At 37.0% G+C, this 17,947-nt stretch overlaps 1 protein-coding gene across 3 annotated transcripts in view; it reads right to left on the bottom strand.

Moving 5' to 3' along the window:
* Positions 1-17,947, bottom strand: part of GALNT13 (polypeptide N-acetylgalactosaminyltransferase 13) — a 251,043-nt gene that overhangs the window by 31,962 nt on the left and 201,134 nt on the right. For all 3 annotated transcript variants that reach the window (XM_060777134.2, XM_060777115.2, XM_060777107.2), the window contains exons 9-10: positions 12,702-12,841; positions 3,704-3,802 (exon numbers count right to left, since the gene is read on the bottom strand). In XM_060777134.2, the coding sequence (XP_060633117.1) occupies positions 3,704-3,802; positions 12,702-12,841 (239 nt within the window). The remainder of the gene's footprint in view (positions 1-3,703; positions 3,803-12,701; positions 12,842-17,947) is intronic.

Here is a 17,947-nt window from a genome sequence, read left to right on the forward strand (position 1 = left end):
TCAATTTAGGCTGGTTGGTTTTTCCAGCACACAGAATCTTATCTTATCTGGATTATGTTGGTCTCCTTTCATCTGTGGTAAAGGGACATTGAATTATGTATTCAGAAATACCACAGGCAACTTAGGATTTGCAAATAAAAAAAGAAGGCTATAGACATTGCAGATGAAATTTCTCAAAGGTTTCCCCCATCATGTAGATGTTTAGAAAGAAGACACAAGGACAGAGCCCTGAGGCATGCTATAAGAAAACTGCTACCATATTTAATAGGCATCCCTCAACCTCACCACTAGCTTTAGGACTGAACCACAAGAAAATACCAGAGACACTGAATCATCAGGCCATCTAATCCTAAACAAACCAGACTTTGAGATCATTTTAACATCAAGGTTCAATGCTATGGAAACCTGTACATTGTAGTGTTGAAAGCCAAAGAGTGCTGGTTCCTCACCAAACTGCAGCTCCCCTAATTCCATAAGCATTGAGCTATGCTGTCAAATTGCATCACTTCTACAGTGTAGATGCAACCTGAGTCTGCCTAGAGAATAAACCAGAGCCAAGTAAACGATTTCCTCTGAAAATCCCTTGAGTTGAGAGAAGGCACTGGTCATTTCATCATTATGCCTCAAAAAAGAAGGAGGAGGCAACTGTAATTATATGAATACGTAAGATCAGATGTTGATTCTTTAACAAGGGCCTTAGCACTCCTTCCTAAGTGCCACAGCCTTCCCTCAGGATGTCTTTGGTGCTTCTAACATCCAGGCCTGGATACCTACCCAGGCAGCTTTTAATAGGCAAGAATCTGAGAGTTCTTTTCATTGCTTGATAACAAGTCCTGAAGTTATTTATTTTTCTCTTTTTCAAGTAAAAGAAAGCAAGATTTCAGCGAATAAACAAAGGCCTACAGAAATACAATACTATAAAAATGTTGTTATGAATAATCAAAAAGAACATAAGTGAATTGAATGTAATCATATGTTACAAATATTGATATTGTGTGCACCTACAGCTTGTAGAATCTACCAAGAAGATAAGACTAAAGATTCTTGTTCCAAATCCTTAAGTGTGACTTATACTGGTATAACCAGGAAGAGTAAGGATTGTATAAGTAATGTTTTTCTTGAGGCTGAATAATGGTAGCCAACTAGTGTGGGATGCAAATATTCCTCTCTATTAACCTAAACAGTCAATGATTGCTGGGAGCATGTGGGAGAATGCCACAATTATTTTGGCATGATTCTTGATTCCAAGCTGACTTCCTTGGTTTCCTGACACTGCCAAAATAATGGCCTTCCACTCAGGTGAGCGTGGAGGTTTTCAAAGTGTTTACAGAAGAGTGCACTCCATGGGCAGCTTGCCACAATGGGATTTTGAGCAATATATCCCAAACTGTACATTTGAATTAAATATGGATCTTGGTCAGAAAAAAAAACCCATGAATACAAATTAAACCAACCTATGTGATGACTATTTTCATTATTTACAAGGCTCCCAATTAATGTGAATGCACTTCTCAATTGATTTAAAGTATTCTAATCAAAGCTACAGGAAAAGTGTTCTCTCGTAATTGTTGAGAGCAAGCTTTTGCCAATTAATTGCTGAATGTAGCCTTTGGCAAAGCATGCAAATCGAACTTGATTGCATTACCAATTAGAGAATGCATGCAAATCATTACTAAGTTACCAATTAGGGTGCTTTCGAAAAGGAAAAGTTGGAAAAGCAGCTCCGAGGCTGTTTTATTTTCTCGTGTTCTGATATTTAGCTATAGTGCCCTAGAACTCTCTACAAAATGTTTGTATGCATGCTATAAGCAAAACATATATGTACGTGAAATGCATTATCATATTTGTATTAGTACTGTATTTCAGAATGGCAAAACACTGCAGTTCCTGCATCATCTTTCATGTACAGATTAGCAAATTGTCAAATCTTTAGATATGAACAGAAGGGAGAATAACAGAAATGCCAACTTACCTAAATAAAGCAAAATACATGGAGGGAAAGACACATCAGGTAAAATTCTCCCTTCGGTTTAATTTTGATCAGAGCAATGTGTTAGATGGAAAGTGTGGTGCATAATATCAAAAGGTGCATAATACCAAATATTTAAAATCACCTTACTGTTCTGGTAAGGTGGAAATGGAATGGAAATATATTGCTAGACTTCAAACAGTGCTATGTTTATTTTTTGCACCTCTGCAAATTTATATATAAGCATGGAGTTTCCTGAATTATACCAGCTTCAGTAGCTTGATAAAAATAATAAAAGGAAATGAATATCATGGGTGTACGACACTGTGCAAAATCTTGACACAATACTAATTATTGGTCTACTACCATGGTCTACTATCAGAAGAGTGAATGCAATCAAGAAATCAGAAGAAGAATAGAACTGGAATGGGGTTTCTACAAAAGAACTAAGATCATGACATTGAAAGATACTGTACAATCTTTCATATCCACGAAACCAATATATGTGTTTTCACTTACCCAGGTTCACTTACTCACTTATTTACTTAGTGTTTACTGTTCAGGCTACACCTAATTCTCAGTAACTTTATCATTCATCCCATTAAAATAATAAGTCACTATTATGTGCAGTTTCAAGTATCCATGCAAAGTCCAGGAACATATACCTTACAGATATGAGATTGTTTGTGCCATCATATTTCCCATTTCTATGTATCATTATGAAGTGCTCTATGGATATTGTGGAATTCCAAAAAGACAAAAAAAAAAGGTGCTGGAGACCCAATAAGCCTGAACTCTACCTAAAAGCCAAGATGGCTAAATTGAGGCTGTCATACTTTGGCCACATCACTAGAAGATGTAATTCATTAAAAAAGAAAATGTTATGATAGAAAATTGCAGGAAAAGTGTAAAAAACACATTCCAGATGGATAGACTCATTCAAGGAAACTCTCTGAATCTGAATAGAAAAGATAGAATAATGAAAAAAGAAACAGAAAACTGGAACAAGAGAGAAAATTCTTCATCTAAAATTTTTACAATTATAGAAATCATTGACAAATCATTATAAGAGGAAAAGCAGAACATAAGAAACTGTCAATGTACAGAAGGTTCACTGAATGGGCAGTGGGAAATAGTAGGACTACATCCAATAGTAAGGGTCTAAAGGCCTCCCCATATAGAACCCACTTGAGAGAGCTTGGAATCTTTCTGAAATCAGGTACTCATTTCAGGAATGATGAGAAGAAAGTCCTGTTTATATTACACTAAATTTGATCCCTGGTAACCAGAAAAAGAGTGAGGGAGATGATGGTTTGTTCAACATAGGTGGATGCGGGAATTTTAGATCCTAAAATGAGATTATATTTCAACAGCAATAGGACAAACTTCTGAAGAAGAATATGAAGTCACAGGGAAGCTTTAAACAGTTGCATACAAATGGTATGCACAATTCATCACATCTTCCAAAATGCTGGTGATTCCTTGCAAACCACACTACCATTTTAAAATATACACATACATACATACATACATACATACATACATATGAAACAAGTTCTTCCTCAGTCTAATCTGGAAGCATTCAATGAAAAATACAGTAGCCTATGTTTCTATGTATTAGGTTAAACCAATATTCTTAACAGATAAACATCTTCTTGGTTTCACATTTGGCTACAGGTGCTGAACCTTAAAGGATATTCTAAAACTTATTATGAAGACAAGATTAATTTTTACCTGGTTTCCTCCCATGCCATGGCAGTTGAATATACCCACTTTTTCATTTTCCTTGCGCCCCATGTTATCCAAGCATTGGTTTGTTTCAACATTTCTGATCTAGGGAAAAAATAACAAAAGCACACAAAGTCAAAATGCTTAAAGTGTTAGTTTAAAAAAGAAAACAAAAATAGTAATCACCCACTATTCAAAGTCAAGGGAAAAAATTCACAGTTCTGTCATCAAGACTGAAACGTATCATCAGATTATAGAAACCTGTTCACTTAGAAGTAACAGTTTTAGAAACTGGTACATAATGTCACATTCACAATGCAAACATGGAAGAAGAGTGAGAACAGGAAAGAGGTAAAGTCATGTGCAGCACCTTTCTTGTGGACACCTCTCCCACAAATGCAGAAAACATCATAGCAGAACCCAATCACACATTCTTTTATCCAACAGAGCTGGGTGGTTTTTTTCTTCTACATAGCATCCCTCTTCATTGCACAAAATACTTTGTCACCGATGTCCTCATAATCCATGAGAAGTGTCCATGAAAAAGCCAGATGCCTTCAGAAACATTTAACAGAGCTGTAAAACACTTCATGCAGTTGTGATGATTTTCATATTATACTGTGGCAGTCACTGAATAAATTCCTACATGAATGGGTGAGTTATGAAAGATATACAGGCCACATCTTCATTCTGGGATTCTCAGGTGAAGCCAGGATTGTTAATATGACTTCATAAAAAAAGTACCTTGTGCCATACCCAATGCTTGCCAGGGTAGACACAAACTATTTTTTTTCTTTTCCAAGTATTCTTAAGTCTTGTATTCTCTAGCGAGCTGTAATGGAACTTGGTACTGATTTGAGGACAGGTAATGGTCCTCAAATAGCCTTGTTTGCTCTGACTGGAAGTCTACTCTAGAGGAAAAAGATAGGAAGCTCTATATTTTAGTCTTCTTGGCTGTCTCAGCTCTGCAATTTGGTAATAGGACTCACTATATTCCAGTTAATGTCCATAAGTAGGCACTGCAGGAATCATTAAGATTATTATCATATGGGGTGACATAGGTTTCCATCCTATTTCCTATGCAGTTTATATAAAGCTACTGGGAGAGATCAATAATAGTTTAGGGATTGTTTGCCATAAGCATATGATGATACTCAGCTCTACTTGTCCATGTGACCAAAGTCAATTAGGATGTATAGGGGATCAAACTAGTATCCGGATGCTGTAACAGGCTGGACAAGGAGAAATAAGCTGAAGATGAATTCCAGGATACCTGATCTCCATACATGTAATTCTCAGGAACTCCTGCAAAGGAACTGTATTTTTGCTGAAAGAACAGGTACATAGCTAAGGTGTACTCCTGGATTGATTTTTATCATTGAAGGGTCTTTTCAATTGTACTAGAGGTCAAATTCATACAAAAATTAGCTTCATTCTGGCAACAAGCACAAATACAGCTTTTTATTACAACACTGAGGCTGAATCAATTTGTTCCCAGGATATGAAGGAAGGCATGTAGTTGTTGCATGGCTTCAAGTCAATTTTGCTTCCTTAAGGCCCTTGGGCAAATCTGTTATGACAGTTTGTTGCCGTCACTATTTGTTCAGAGGGGCTTTGCTCTTGCCCTCCTCTAAGGTAGTGTGACTTGCCCAGAGCCACCCAGTCAATTTTCATGGCTGACGGAGGATTTGGATCCTGGTCTCCGGAGACTAGTCCAACATTGAAACCACTATATCGCAGTGGCTTTCACACACAGCAATGGATATGTTATAATTTTATTGAAAAAATCCTGTTAAATTACTTAATGCTCTTTTAATTTGTATATATCACTTCTTTGTTTTATATTATAAATAATTTTAAATTATTTAACTTGATTTTAGTTGTACACTGTCCTAAGATTTCAGGATGTAGCCTATAAATATCTCCACAAAAGAAACACACTGTGTTTAGGCACCTGATTGGTACTCCAGTTAATATAACCAAACATGGGATAGAATCACGAAGAAGGATTGTTGTTTCTTACTTGTATAAGGCTGGTTGCTTAAAATGGTTGGAGCCTTGGAGTCGTTTTTTTAAAAAAGGAGCCACTTTCTGTACACGTGACTTATGCAGGGAGTGATGACTCAGAAATGTAATAAATGAAATATGAAATACAGAATGTAATTGCCAGTATCACCATGTGTATATTCATTTTAGCCCTGCAACTTCTGTGAGACTAAATGCTTGATTCTATCAAGTTTATTCAAGTTATATACAAAATATTGCTGGCATCAGTAACACTGGGAGATTCAGGATGTGAATGGGGAAGAAAAGGAACTTCACTACATCTTTGTTCAACATTGCGCCTCCCAAGTATAAGAGAGGAAAAATGCTCCATTTGAACCAATGTTGATATAGTCCTGCTTTGTTACTGGATGATGGCCATGACTTGGAGACCACTAGTAGCCACATTTTCAATCTTCTGAGACATTGTCTTCGTGTTACCAAAAAGCTTGACTGTAATATTATAGCCATGTCAAAATAAAATAAAAAATAGTTTATAAAGGGAAAGGCAATGCCATAGAAAATCTTTACTACTTAATCATAAATTACTTAGTAAGTAAAAATTGGACAAGCTTCATTAAACTAGTTAAGGACATCTTTCTATTCAATTTCATGGTTTCAGAGAATTTGCTTTAAAGTGTTCACTTCAAAATGCCAAAGAGATATAGTCTGAAAATGACAGACTATTATGTGATAACTTTCCTTAAGACCTGGGCAGTGACAAGATCATAAAAATCAGATTATCCAATTTTGAATCTGCTTTTAGGAGACCTGTAAATTATGACAGTCATTGTGAAGAAAGAGAAATGAATTACACCTTTCCCAATAACATGACCGCATACTTTCCATATCATCAAAATGAACTTTTGGCATAGAAATGATTGTAGTGTGGCAAGTGTACTAGATATGGGAAGTGAAAATAAATTCAATTTCAACACAAGGTAATGCTGATGCAATTTCAATCATTTATTTTACTTTTAGTCTAAATAGGTAAGCATGTTCAAGATTTTTGAACAAAGCCATGGTGTTATCAGAGAAACCTTGAGCTCATTTACACAACAGAATTATAGCACTACTATTCCACTTTAACTGCCATGGATGCAACCTATGGAAGCCTGTAATTTGTAGGAGAGGGAAAAAGGAAATGTATGCGTATCTACTGAGAAGTAAGTACCACTGAGTTAAGTAACACTTAAGTAACACTTTTATATATCTCTCTCAAGATAAGGATAATATATAGTTTACAATTTGGAGAAATATTAATATTTCTTGGAAAGGAAAATAATTATAATAAAGACACACAATTCCCCTGTTCTAATTTGTTTCAATAAATATTATATCTATAAAACTGACACTCAAGAATAATTTAATTTTAAAATTCAAAACTTGGACAAGGAACTGAAAATAGAAAACAAATTGGTAGTGGGGAGCATGAATCTTTATTACTGTCTCCCAGTTATAGTTATTTTTTATTATTAAAAGAAGACTTCCAGAAAAGAGGACCAAGACCATTTTAACTTGGGTTGTTTAACTGTATAAGAGTAGGATAGCTGTATGTCCATGTTTTAGAAGTATTCTCTCCTGACATTTCACCTGGATGCTTGCCATAGAACATGGACATACAGCCCGAAAGACCTACAACAACCCAGTGATTCCAGTAATGAAAGCCTTTGACAATACAATTTTAACTTGAGTTGCTTGAAATATCCTTTGTATAGCTGTGGTAAACTGCACATACTGAAGCTGGTATGTTGACACAAATTCCCCCAAGGAAGACCCATTATGCTAGCCTTCTGTATGAAAGCTATTCTTCCTTTTTATAGATCCCTTCTTGAAGTTGTCTTAATAGTCGTTAAATTAACAGCCCTGACAATCTAAGAATAATGAGCATAACAATAACATGCAATATCCCAGCCCAATCCACATAGTCATATTCCGAAAACCTGAGAGTGTACCCACCCCTCCCACCAAAATCCCAAAATAGCTCCTTAAAAGAAAGAAAAACTTACCAGGCCAACTCTCCTCTCCTCACATCTCCTGGCGCATCATTTCTATGTGCCAGGATGACTGAAGGAGTACCTTAATGGTGATGCAATAAGGTTTTCTTTTTTAAGGAGTTATTTGGGGGGGGGACTTCTGGGTGGGTGGGTGCAACTCTGGTAGTTATTGAGATGGCATCTAGACACCGTCTGGTAAAGTCCGTGTTTTGGGCAGCTTTTGGGGACACCCATGCTGAAGCGGGTTTTACTATTGTCTGCAAGTGCTCTTAATCCAGACAAAACAGAGGTGGCCCCTGGTCAGTCAGAGGTATATCAGGAAATAGGGATCCAGCCTGTAATGTGTAGGGTTACACTCCCCTGAAGATAGAGGTTTGCAGTTTGGGGGCCCTCCTGACTCAGCATTGAATCTGGAGCCCGGAGTGCTTTCGCACATTTAAACTTGTATGCCAACTGTATCGGTCCCTTGAGATGCTGGGTCTGGCCATGGTCTTACATGCCTCAGAGTTACATCCCATTTGGATTATTGTAATATGCTCTTCCTTTGAAGAGTGTTCAGAAATTTCAGATTTGGCCAAGTTGTTGACTGGTGCTGGCTACAGGGAGTGAACAATCTCCCTATTGCAACAGCTCCACTTGCTGCCAGTTTGTTTCCAGACACAATTCAAAGTGCTGGCCATGAGATTTAAAATCCTATATGACTGAGATTCAAACTATTTAATTGATCTCATTTTCCAGTACAAACCTGCCTGGGCCCTGAGATCTTTGGGAGAAGCCCTTCCCCCAGTCCCAACACCAACTTGGTTCGTGGAAGTGAGAAACCAAGTCTTCTCAGTGGTTCCCCAGGGAAGCCAGAAAAACCCCATCCCTGCTGTCCTTTTGGTGGCAGGCTAAATCTTTCTTTTCAGGCAGGCTTAGAAAGAAGAAAGTTTTTAAGATCAACCCAGGGATGATGTGTAGCATTTTAGCTATGTTAATAAGTTTTTAATTGTGTTAATAGTTTATTTTTAATAGTTTCAATGTTTAGTATTTGTATGCTTTTTTGGTTTTATATTGTATATTGTAGTGTTTTTAAGTGTTGTTTGCTGTTAGTGTTAGTTTACAGAGAAAAATCAGAATATAATAAACTATTTTTAATTGTTAAGTTATTGATTTACCATCAAGGCACATCAAGGAAAAGCGGGACAGCAACTTATTGTTTGTTTGTTTTCAATAAATGTGTTGTTCAGCTATACATTGTTGTTTTCCTTATGAACCAACACAGCCTTACTTGGAAAGTCCCTTAGAGGTCTGCAAGAAATTTCCTTTTTTTTAATCCAATGATTTCACCTTTAAGAGGACATTAAAAATCATTGTCTTTTTCACTGTTCCATGAGTGAAACATAGCTGCTCTTCTATTTTGTCCCATTTGGATTATCAGAAATTCTATTTGAAGGAGGCAGAGAAAGACTCCCTTGATGTGATATAGGGGGGAAACTGTTAAAGCTCATCAAAAGTTTTCACCAAGCAGAGTATGAATCCAAAAATATATAAAAAGAGAAGGGTGGGCACAGAGAGAGTAATAAAAAGTGTACATGTAACTCAGCACAATACAATGTAACTCAGCACGATAAAAAGCCTAGGTCTCCAGTTTACAATAACAGACTAGGTTCTTAATAAATCACCTAAAAATACACCCGACTTTGGTATTATAAGGAATCCCCGATTTTACTTTTAGTTTTGCTCTGATTCAGAGACAAGAACAACCATGATTCTTTGTTCCTATAGCATTTGGTAGACTCTGATCTCCTTTTTGCATATGTAAATCAAGATTGGCTGCTCCCAATTAAAGTAGAACCATTGACTCTGTTGTTAAATGATGACTCAGCACTCACATAATTCCAATTAATTTATTGTGGCTGCTCTAGTAATAATTGGTTTTAAGGCATTAGACTTAACGTTAAATCAATTTAGTTAGGTTGCATCTATAATGTTAAACGAATGCAGTTTGCCACCGTGTTAACTGCTATGGCTCAATACGATGGAATCCTGAGAGATGTAGTGTGATGAGGCACTAACACTTTTTGGAAGAGAAGGCTAAAGACTGTATAAACCAGTGGTTCTCAACCTGTGGGTCCCCAGGAGTTTTGGCCTACAACTCCCAGAAATCCCAGCCAGTTTACCAGCTGTTAGGATTTCTGGGAGTTGAAGCCAAAACATCTGGAGACCCACAGGTTGAGAACCACTGGTATAAACCTACAACTCCCAGGATTCTATAGCATTGAGCCATGGCAGTTAAAGTGGCATCAAACTAAATTAATTCTATAGTGTAAATGCACCCTTTAACTTACCTGTTTTTAGTTGAACTTATTTTTGAATAGAGATGCTTGGGACAATGCAGCTACATCCCGATTCCCTAGTATCTAGAAATAAGCTTCATTTAACTGAAATGAGACTGCAGTCTAGTCAAATCTGACTCTGGGGACTGGTGCTCATCTACATTTCTAAGTTGAAGAGGTTTCTATACAGCACAGCCTACATATAAAACAAGCTCATATTCTATTTTGAATTGATTTTAATATCCTATAATCTGTGTTGGACAGAGGGAAATCCCCCATAGGCTGAGTGGACAGCTAGCAGCTAAAACCAATGCTTACACCAAAAGTGCCGCTTAATATTCTCCTCCTGTTTCCATAGAAACCTAGCATTCACTGACAAAAAATAAGGTACTTTAATGCCTGTTTCATAACTCCATTTACCTTGGTTTGGCCCATTTGTTTATTATGTGGCAAAATTCTCATTATTTCATAGCTACTAAGCATGATTTTTTTTACTACAAAAAACAGTCCTAAAATACCATTCAATTTTTTTTTTAAAAAAACCCTGCTTTGACCAACTAATCACAGTGTATCTGAGTCAGCACTGTCATTTATAACTTAAAACGGTAGAAGCAAAGGTAAATTGTGAGATAAATGCAAATGCCCTGCAACAGACATTTTAAAATACTGTACATAACATCATTACTTGAAGCATGTAAGCTAAAATTGAATAATGTGGAAGGCACCTGAATATTTCTAGAGAAAATTATATGATAATAAGTACTCTAAATTGAAAAGGGGGCTGTCAATAAGTTTTGGCAAATTCAGTCAGCTTCTGAAACTGATCAGTTCTATAAATTACTCTATCCCATGGCATGCTTGGTCAGGGAATGGCAGGGACTTAGTAGATGCAGAGCGTATATTGATTTGGAACCCCATTTAAAGAACTTCATTCAAGCCACAAGAAAATTGGTTCCAGATATATTTCTTGGAACTAATGCAAGCCCAGGGGACATTAGGTAAAGGTTTCCCCTTGACATTAAGTCTAGTCAAATCTGACTCTGAGGAATAGTGCTCATCTACATTTCTAAGTTGAAGAGCCAGCGTTGTCCATAGACGCCTCCTAGGTCATGTGGCCGGCATGAATGCATGGAGTGCTGTTACCTTCCCGCCAAAGTGGTACCTATTGATCTACTCACATTTGCATGTTTACAAACTCCTGTTGTTAGCTGGGGCTAACAACAGGAGCTCACCCTGTCCCATGGATTTGAACCAGCGACCTTCCAATCAACATGTTCAGCAGCTTTGTGGTTTAACCCACTGTGCCACCATGGCCCATTCAGAGGACATTATCGACTCTAATAAGAAAGATAGAATGACTTGTGTTCCCTTTAGTCCAGTAGTTCTAAAATTTTGGTCCCTCAGATTTCAACTCCCAGAAGTTCCAGCCAGTTTGCAAACATCCAGAAACTCTGGGAGCTGAAGTTCAAAACACTTGAAGGACCAAAGGTTGTGAACCACTGCTTTAGTCAAAGCATTTAGGGATTTGACTTCTCTAGCACCATTTGCTAGAAGTGAATCTGAGCACCCAACAGAAATATGCTGTAGATACCTCCAGTGCTCTGGGGCTTGTTTTTTGTTTGTTTCTTTAAAGAGTGGTGTGTGTTGACATACAATATGCACTATGTGCAGTGGTGGTTGGGGGATCCTATGTCAGTGAGTTGATGAATCCAATAAAGATTTAGCACTGAACATAAAAGGAGTTAGCCAAGGTGCAGAACCCAATACCCATGATAGGTTTAGCTTCTCAATACGCTTTTCAAAGTTTGGACTAAAAGTAAGGTTGGCTGTACACTATAATTAATGCAGTTTGACATCACTTTAAGTGCACCAGCACTTTTTGGCAGAGAAAGCTAAAGATCATGTAAAATTACAACTCTGCTATTCAATAGCATTGAGCCAAGGCAGTTAAACTGGTGTAGATACATTCTCAGAACAGTATTCCCACCCCCTTCACATGGAAGTCTGAACACATTAGAAAGATTTTTTTTAAAAAAAATATTCTTAAAATACATTTTAAATAAAATGTCCAATGCTTTAAGAAGCCCCCAGTGGCGCAGTGGGTTAAAGCGCTGAGCTGCAGAGCTTGTTGACTGAAAGGTCGCAGGTTTGATTCCGGGGAGCGGCTTGAGCTTCCGCTGTCAGCCCTAGCTTCCGCCAACCTAGCAGTTCGAAAACATACAAATGTGAGTAGATCAATAGGCACCGCTCCAGTGGGAAGGTAATGCCAGCCACATGACCTTGGAGGTGTCTGTGGACAATGCTGGCTCTTCAGCTTAGAAATGAGCACCACACCCCAGAGACAGACATGACTGGACTTAATGTCAGGGGACAACCTTTACCTTTTACAATGCTTTAAGGAAACAAAGTATTATTAGTTAAGGAAAAGGTTTTAAATATATTTTCAAACAGATGTTTTTAATGTGATGATATTTAATTGGGCTTTTGTTGTTATTGTTAGATTTTTAAACTGATCTTGTTTTAGCTTTGTGAGCAGCTATGGATTCCCCATCAGGAGAAAAGCAGCATATGAATGGAATAAATTAATAAGTGGCCTCACCTCATCTCAGTTTGTTTAGTTTTTTACAGAAAAGATATATTTCATACCTCTCCAAGGGAGAAATACCGTCGTGGAATCTGGGAATCTGGATAGACATTTTCCAGATACCATGAAAATGGTTTACATTTCAGGTTCTCTCTCAGTGCTTTTCTGACTGTTACATCGCCATAGTCCACTTTCACAACTCCTGAATTTGTTCAGAGGGAAAAAAACACAACATCAAGATACATTCAAAGCAGACAAAAATGACAACTGCTTTAATATACTTTTATAGAGTAAAGAGTAAACACACTGGTATCTCTGACTGAAATGAAAAAATGTCCATACACACTCCATTTTCTGTTACACTGAGTTACTATCTAAACATATTTCTGAGAAGAAAGGCATTTTATAATCAATTTTTAATTTAAAGATTAAATGCTATAATTAGAACTTGCTTTGGACTTCTCTCTCAGGTCACTCTTAACTTTTTCACCATTGCTGCTACCTATGAAATACCCATAGTACAGTCCCATAAATCAAAAGTGTTCATAAGAGATTATTCCTGGGAAGTATAGAACTAGACTAGAGCCTGAAATGGCCAAACTACGTGTTCCAACTTGAGACTCATATCAACTGGATCTGGTCTTTTTAGGGTATAAGGTGAAATAGTTGTTAAATAGGGTAGTACTACTGGATAAAGTACGTCTTCAGACCATAAAATCTTACGAAATAAATTTGCTTGAATTGCCAACATAAGGTCCTAGACTGGTTCAACTGGTTGTCTCAGAGGACACCCAGTTGAACAAAGCAATACCAGTATTGTAGCCTTTTTTTTATTGTGTCAGAAGCGACGAGAGGCTGTAAGTCGCTTCTGGTGTGAGAGAATTGACCATATGCAAGGACGCTGCAAGGGAAGCTGGAACTGACAGATGGGAGCTCACTCCGTCTCGTGTATTCAAACTGCTGACCTTCAGGTCAACAATTCAGCCGGCAAAAGGGTTTAACCCACTGCACCACTGCAATGAGTTAAATCCTTAGGTTGGTAAGATGCAGTTGTTAATAAACCAATATAAGGTTATGAAATTGGAGAAATCAATTATAGATATGTAAGATTTATAGTAGCAATAAATCTTAGAAATACATTTTTGTTCCTTCTCCTCAGCTCTTTCTCTTGATGCAAAGGAAACAATAGGTTGAATTGCTGCTAAAATATTAAGTTGTACCCTTTTCTTCCTTCCCACAAATCATACAGTGGTCATACATCAGTATATCTCAGTTATCTAAAGACTGAATAATCTGGAAAGAAAATTGTGTATTGAACTCTGATGATACTACAGTATGACCTCCATATCAGCAGGACTGGTATCTGTGGTTTCATTTATCCATGTCTGAAAAAAGATGTCATCCCAAGATATTTTCTAGGTCCTCTTGAATGATTATATGGCATTATTGGGTCAGAAGTACTTCATTTCAATAGGGTTTAATATTTTTTTGCAATTTTACATAACCATGCATCTGGAAATGTATCTCTTGTGGATATGGAGATTGTATTATACCGTTTAACTTGTAAAATTGATGTCTTAAGAATCCATCCCTACCCACAAAGTACACTTCCACTTGGAGTCCATTATTCTATATTGTTGTTATTAACTGCCTTCATCGACTTCATCTTATGACCATCCTACGAATGGGAGACCTCCAAGTTAGCTTATCCTCAATAGTCATGCTCAGGTTTTGCAGATTCAAGACATGTTACAAGACAGGGAGGAAAAATTATTATTTTCTAAAGCTCTCTGAATCGTACAGTAAGCTTTGCATGCACGTTTTACATTTTTAATTTATATATATATATATATATATATATATATATATATATATCCCCTAACTGGAAATGTGTTTTAGAAGTAACGGTACAAGAACAGACAGCCAATTATTGTAAACTTTACACCATCAGGCATTGTTAACATAAATAAATCCATTCTGTTACATACATAAATACACACATATTTCACCAGATAGCTTTCTGACAGCTTGTGAACCCTGATGAAAGACAACAGTCTGACAGATCTGATATAGACGAGATGAGACTAGCTAGGAGAAAAAATAGTTGAAACTGAGAAATGTGTAAGTGCATTTTTTCCAATCTCATACTGTCAGGGCAATACAAAAGTATGCAAGCCATATGGGTGATTTTACAGATGGCCGCAGATGGATCAAGGTTGTATGTAAAAAGCATTTAGTCACAATAGTACTCCACAGAGTAGTTATACAATTTCAAGGGCTCTTAGCCTGTGCAACATGCCAGAGACAACCAAAACCAAATGTAAGCTGTAGACAAGCAAAAAGGCTGAATTTGCATGAATGGAGGTTGTGTCTACACAGTCCTGAACATCTGGAAGTAAGTTGGATAAAAGAGGAGGGTGGTCCAGAAAATGCAATGCTGGAGCACACATTTAACCTTATACAGTACATTAAAAAAACTCACTGGATAATCCTAAATCGGCAATAAAATGCACTGCATCTGGCTAGTGTATTGTAGATGCAGAGCAGGATTTTGGGAGCAACATGCGCAGTGTTGGTAGAAACAGTGCTCATGCTGGAATATTCAGATGCAGAAACTGAATATGGCACTCTTTGGAAGGTAAATTAACACCTTTCTTCTGGGAGGGCATCACTTTCCCTTTTTTGTTTTTCCCCCTGCCATGAATAGGATTCTCATCCAATGGACTTCTTCTCTTTGTTACACTTCTCCAAACACGGTTAAAAAAAAAAAGCTTTATATCGGATCAATTTGGCATTAGAGGAGCTTTGTGGACTCTGCAGGAGCTTCTTCACAGTGCCTGTGGAGACTCAAAAGATGAACTGAGTTTCTTTAATCCACATCTGGATTAAGTGGCTTGGTGGAAGCAGCCTGAGATACTTTTAAAGCGAAAGCTTACTACTGACAACCCTGGAGGACAGCGTTATCCCTGGAGCTTCTGAAACCTTCAGGAAGTTAAGAATGCATAGTAATATATACATCTATTTACACACATCTAGCATTTCACCTTAGTATTAGAACTCAATATTTTACTTATGATTGTGAGCCTTAGGACAAATCTACAATGTAGACTTAATGCAGTGTGACTTTAAGTGCTATAGTTCTGTGCTATGGAATCCTAGGGGTTATCGTTTTATAAGGTCATCAGCCTTCTCTGCCAAAAAGTGCTCCTGGCTCAGCACCCAGGAATCCATAGCATTCGACCATGGTAGTTAAATTTCTGTTAAATTGTATTAATTTACAATGGAGATGTATCCATAAAATTGGCCTATATCCTCTAAAATTGATCAGGGCCTGTATACTAAAAAAAAGTTGTAGAAACTACAAAGGAAGTAACAGACAACAAATATAACCCAATTTAAGCTTGATTTTGGTACGCCATCTGCTTCTATTGCGGTTTTGATTACCACGCCAAGAAAACCCTGCCTTCAGATACTAGAGCAGAGCTGTCTTACTAATATGGAGGAGCCTGACACTAAGGCCAATATCTTCTACTTCTGCTGGAGAAATCTGTGTCCAAAATCCCATTTTGCTGCTGTGTCCAAAATCCCTGCAGCCTCTATGCATTCCTAGAACTCATTCTGGGTAGATCAAAAACCCTCTGGAGCTGTTTTTTAATTCTATTTTTGCTAGCATAGAAGGCTGCAACTGGAGGGAGTAGGAAGGAAAAGATCAAATTGTAAATCTGAGATTCAAAGTGCACTGTTGGATCTTTCTTGGCTTGTATGCATACGGAAAATGCATGTATCTCTTCTGGTGGGAGAAATACATTGCAGAACAGACATATAAATCAATGTGATTTTAAAGTAACTTTGCTAAAATCAATTTGATTTAAAAGTAAATGTACATGTAGTTGTATCTTTAGTCTGAAAGCATGACCCAGTCATCACACCTATCTACCTGAACTATGTTTCTCATGAACAGAATTCATTAGCAATAGTGTTATTATCATTTCTACATTTTATGTAGCCTCTGTAGGAATCTTTAAACAGAGCAACAGCTTTAGGATAACCTTCAAATTGTTAAAGAGCTGCGATAGGATGAATTCAAGAAACTATGATCTGAAATGGTAAGGTTGGCGCTGATCTAAAGCAACTCTCAGAAATGATTGCGGTTGATAAGATTTGGCAACTGGATGATAGTAGTTATTTTATATATGTAATAGTTTTCTGAAATATCACTATCTATAATGGAGGGCCACCATGAAATATTCTTAACGAAACAGAAATGTGCAAAAATTCTGAAACCAAATGCATGGAGCAGTTATGTTTAGGTTACAAGTAGTGCAGAGAAATTGCAAAAAATACTTGTATTTTGTGGAGATGCTCAAAAACATACTGAAGCCACAGTTGATCTTTGACATTAAAACTATAAACCTAAAAGGAAGTTGTTTCAGCCCAGGTTTAGCAAAAAGAAAAAGAAAAAGAAAAAAAAAAGAAAAGAATAATTTGTCATTCAGAGTTTGGAATTACACGCTGCATCCAGCAGATGGAGCTATTTTCCCACAAGAAGCCAGGCTCCCACAAATAAAGACATCCACACTCTTGAAATGATTTTTGATACAAGTATAAATTGGTTTCCAACAAAGAATGGGAATACATAGTCACATCTTATTTGTGAAATAAGATGCAGTGAAATCAATAAGCTAAATACTGCAGACCCTTGAGGCTAAATTTCTTCATCCTTTGCAGTCAGGATATATACGAACATTTATTCATTTCAGATTCATATATTTAGCCTTGTAGCTAATATAAATAATAACATTCTAGTTTTCGTGTAACAGACTTTGAAACAGCAGGGAACATGTACCTATTCTGGGCACCCAAGCTTCAGGCTTCTGGTATAATATGCAAACAAATAGCTTATCGTCTCCATCAAGATGAGTAGTCATCCAAGACCCCTCACAGCATGGCAGAAATGCTTTGCATACTAGTTCAAAAGCAGCAGACACAGAACAGTTGCTTATCTACTAGGCTTCTAATGTTAGCTGTTTTCTTCCATGCATGACTTCATCATATTGCCTCAGTTTATCCAAACCTATGTCTCAAACACACAAACTTAACGAAAGCTCAAAAGTACAAAATAAATAGGAGTCCTGAGTACTGATGGTGGTCCCATAAGATGCACCCATGTTTGTTTCTCTTTTCCTGAACATTTCAAGGGCCAAAGTTTGAATAGATATGGGATAATAGAGACATGAATAATAATATTCTTATTTGTTGATGTTTATCTTCAAGTCATTTCTGATATATGTTAGGACATTTTATACAC

The sequence above is a fragment of the Anolis sagrei genome, chromosome 1 (assembly GCF_037176765.1).
Source record: "Anolis sagrei isolate rAnoSag1 chromosome 1, rAnoSag1.mat, whole genome shotgun sequence".
Lineage (NCBI taxonomy): Eukaryota > Metazoa > Chordata > Lepidosauria > Squamata > Dactyloidae > Anolis > Anolis sagrei.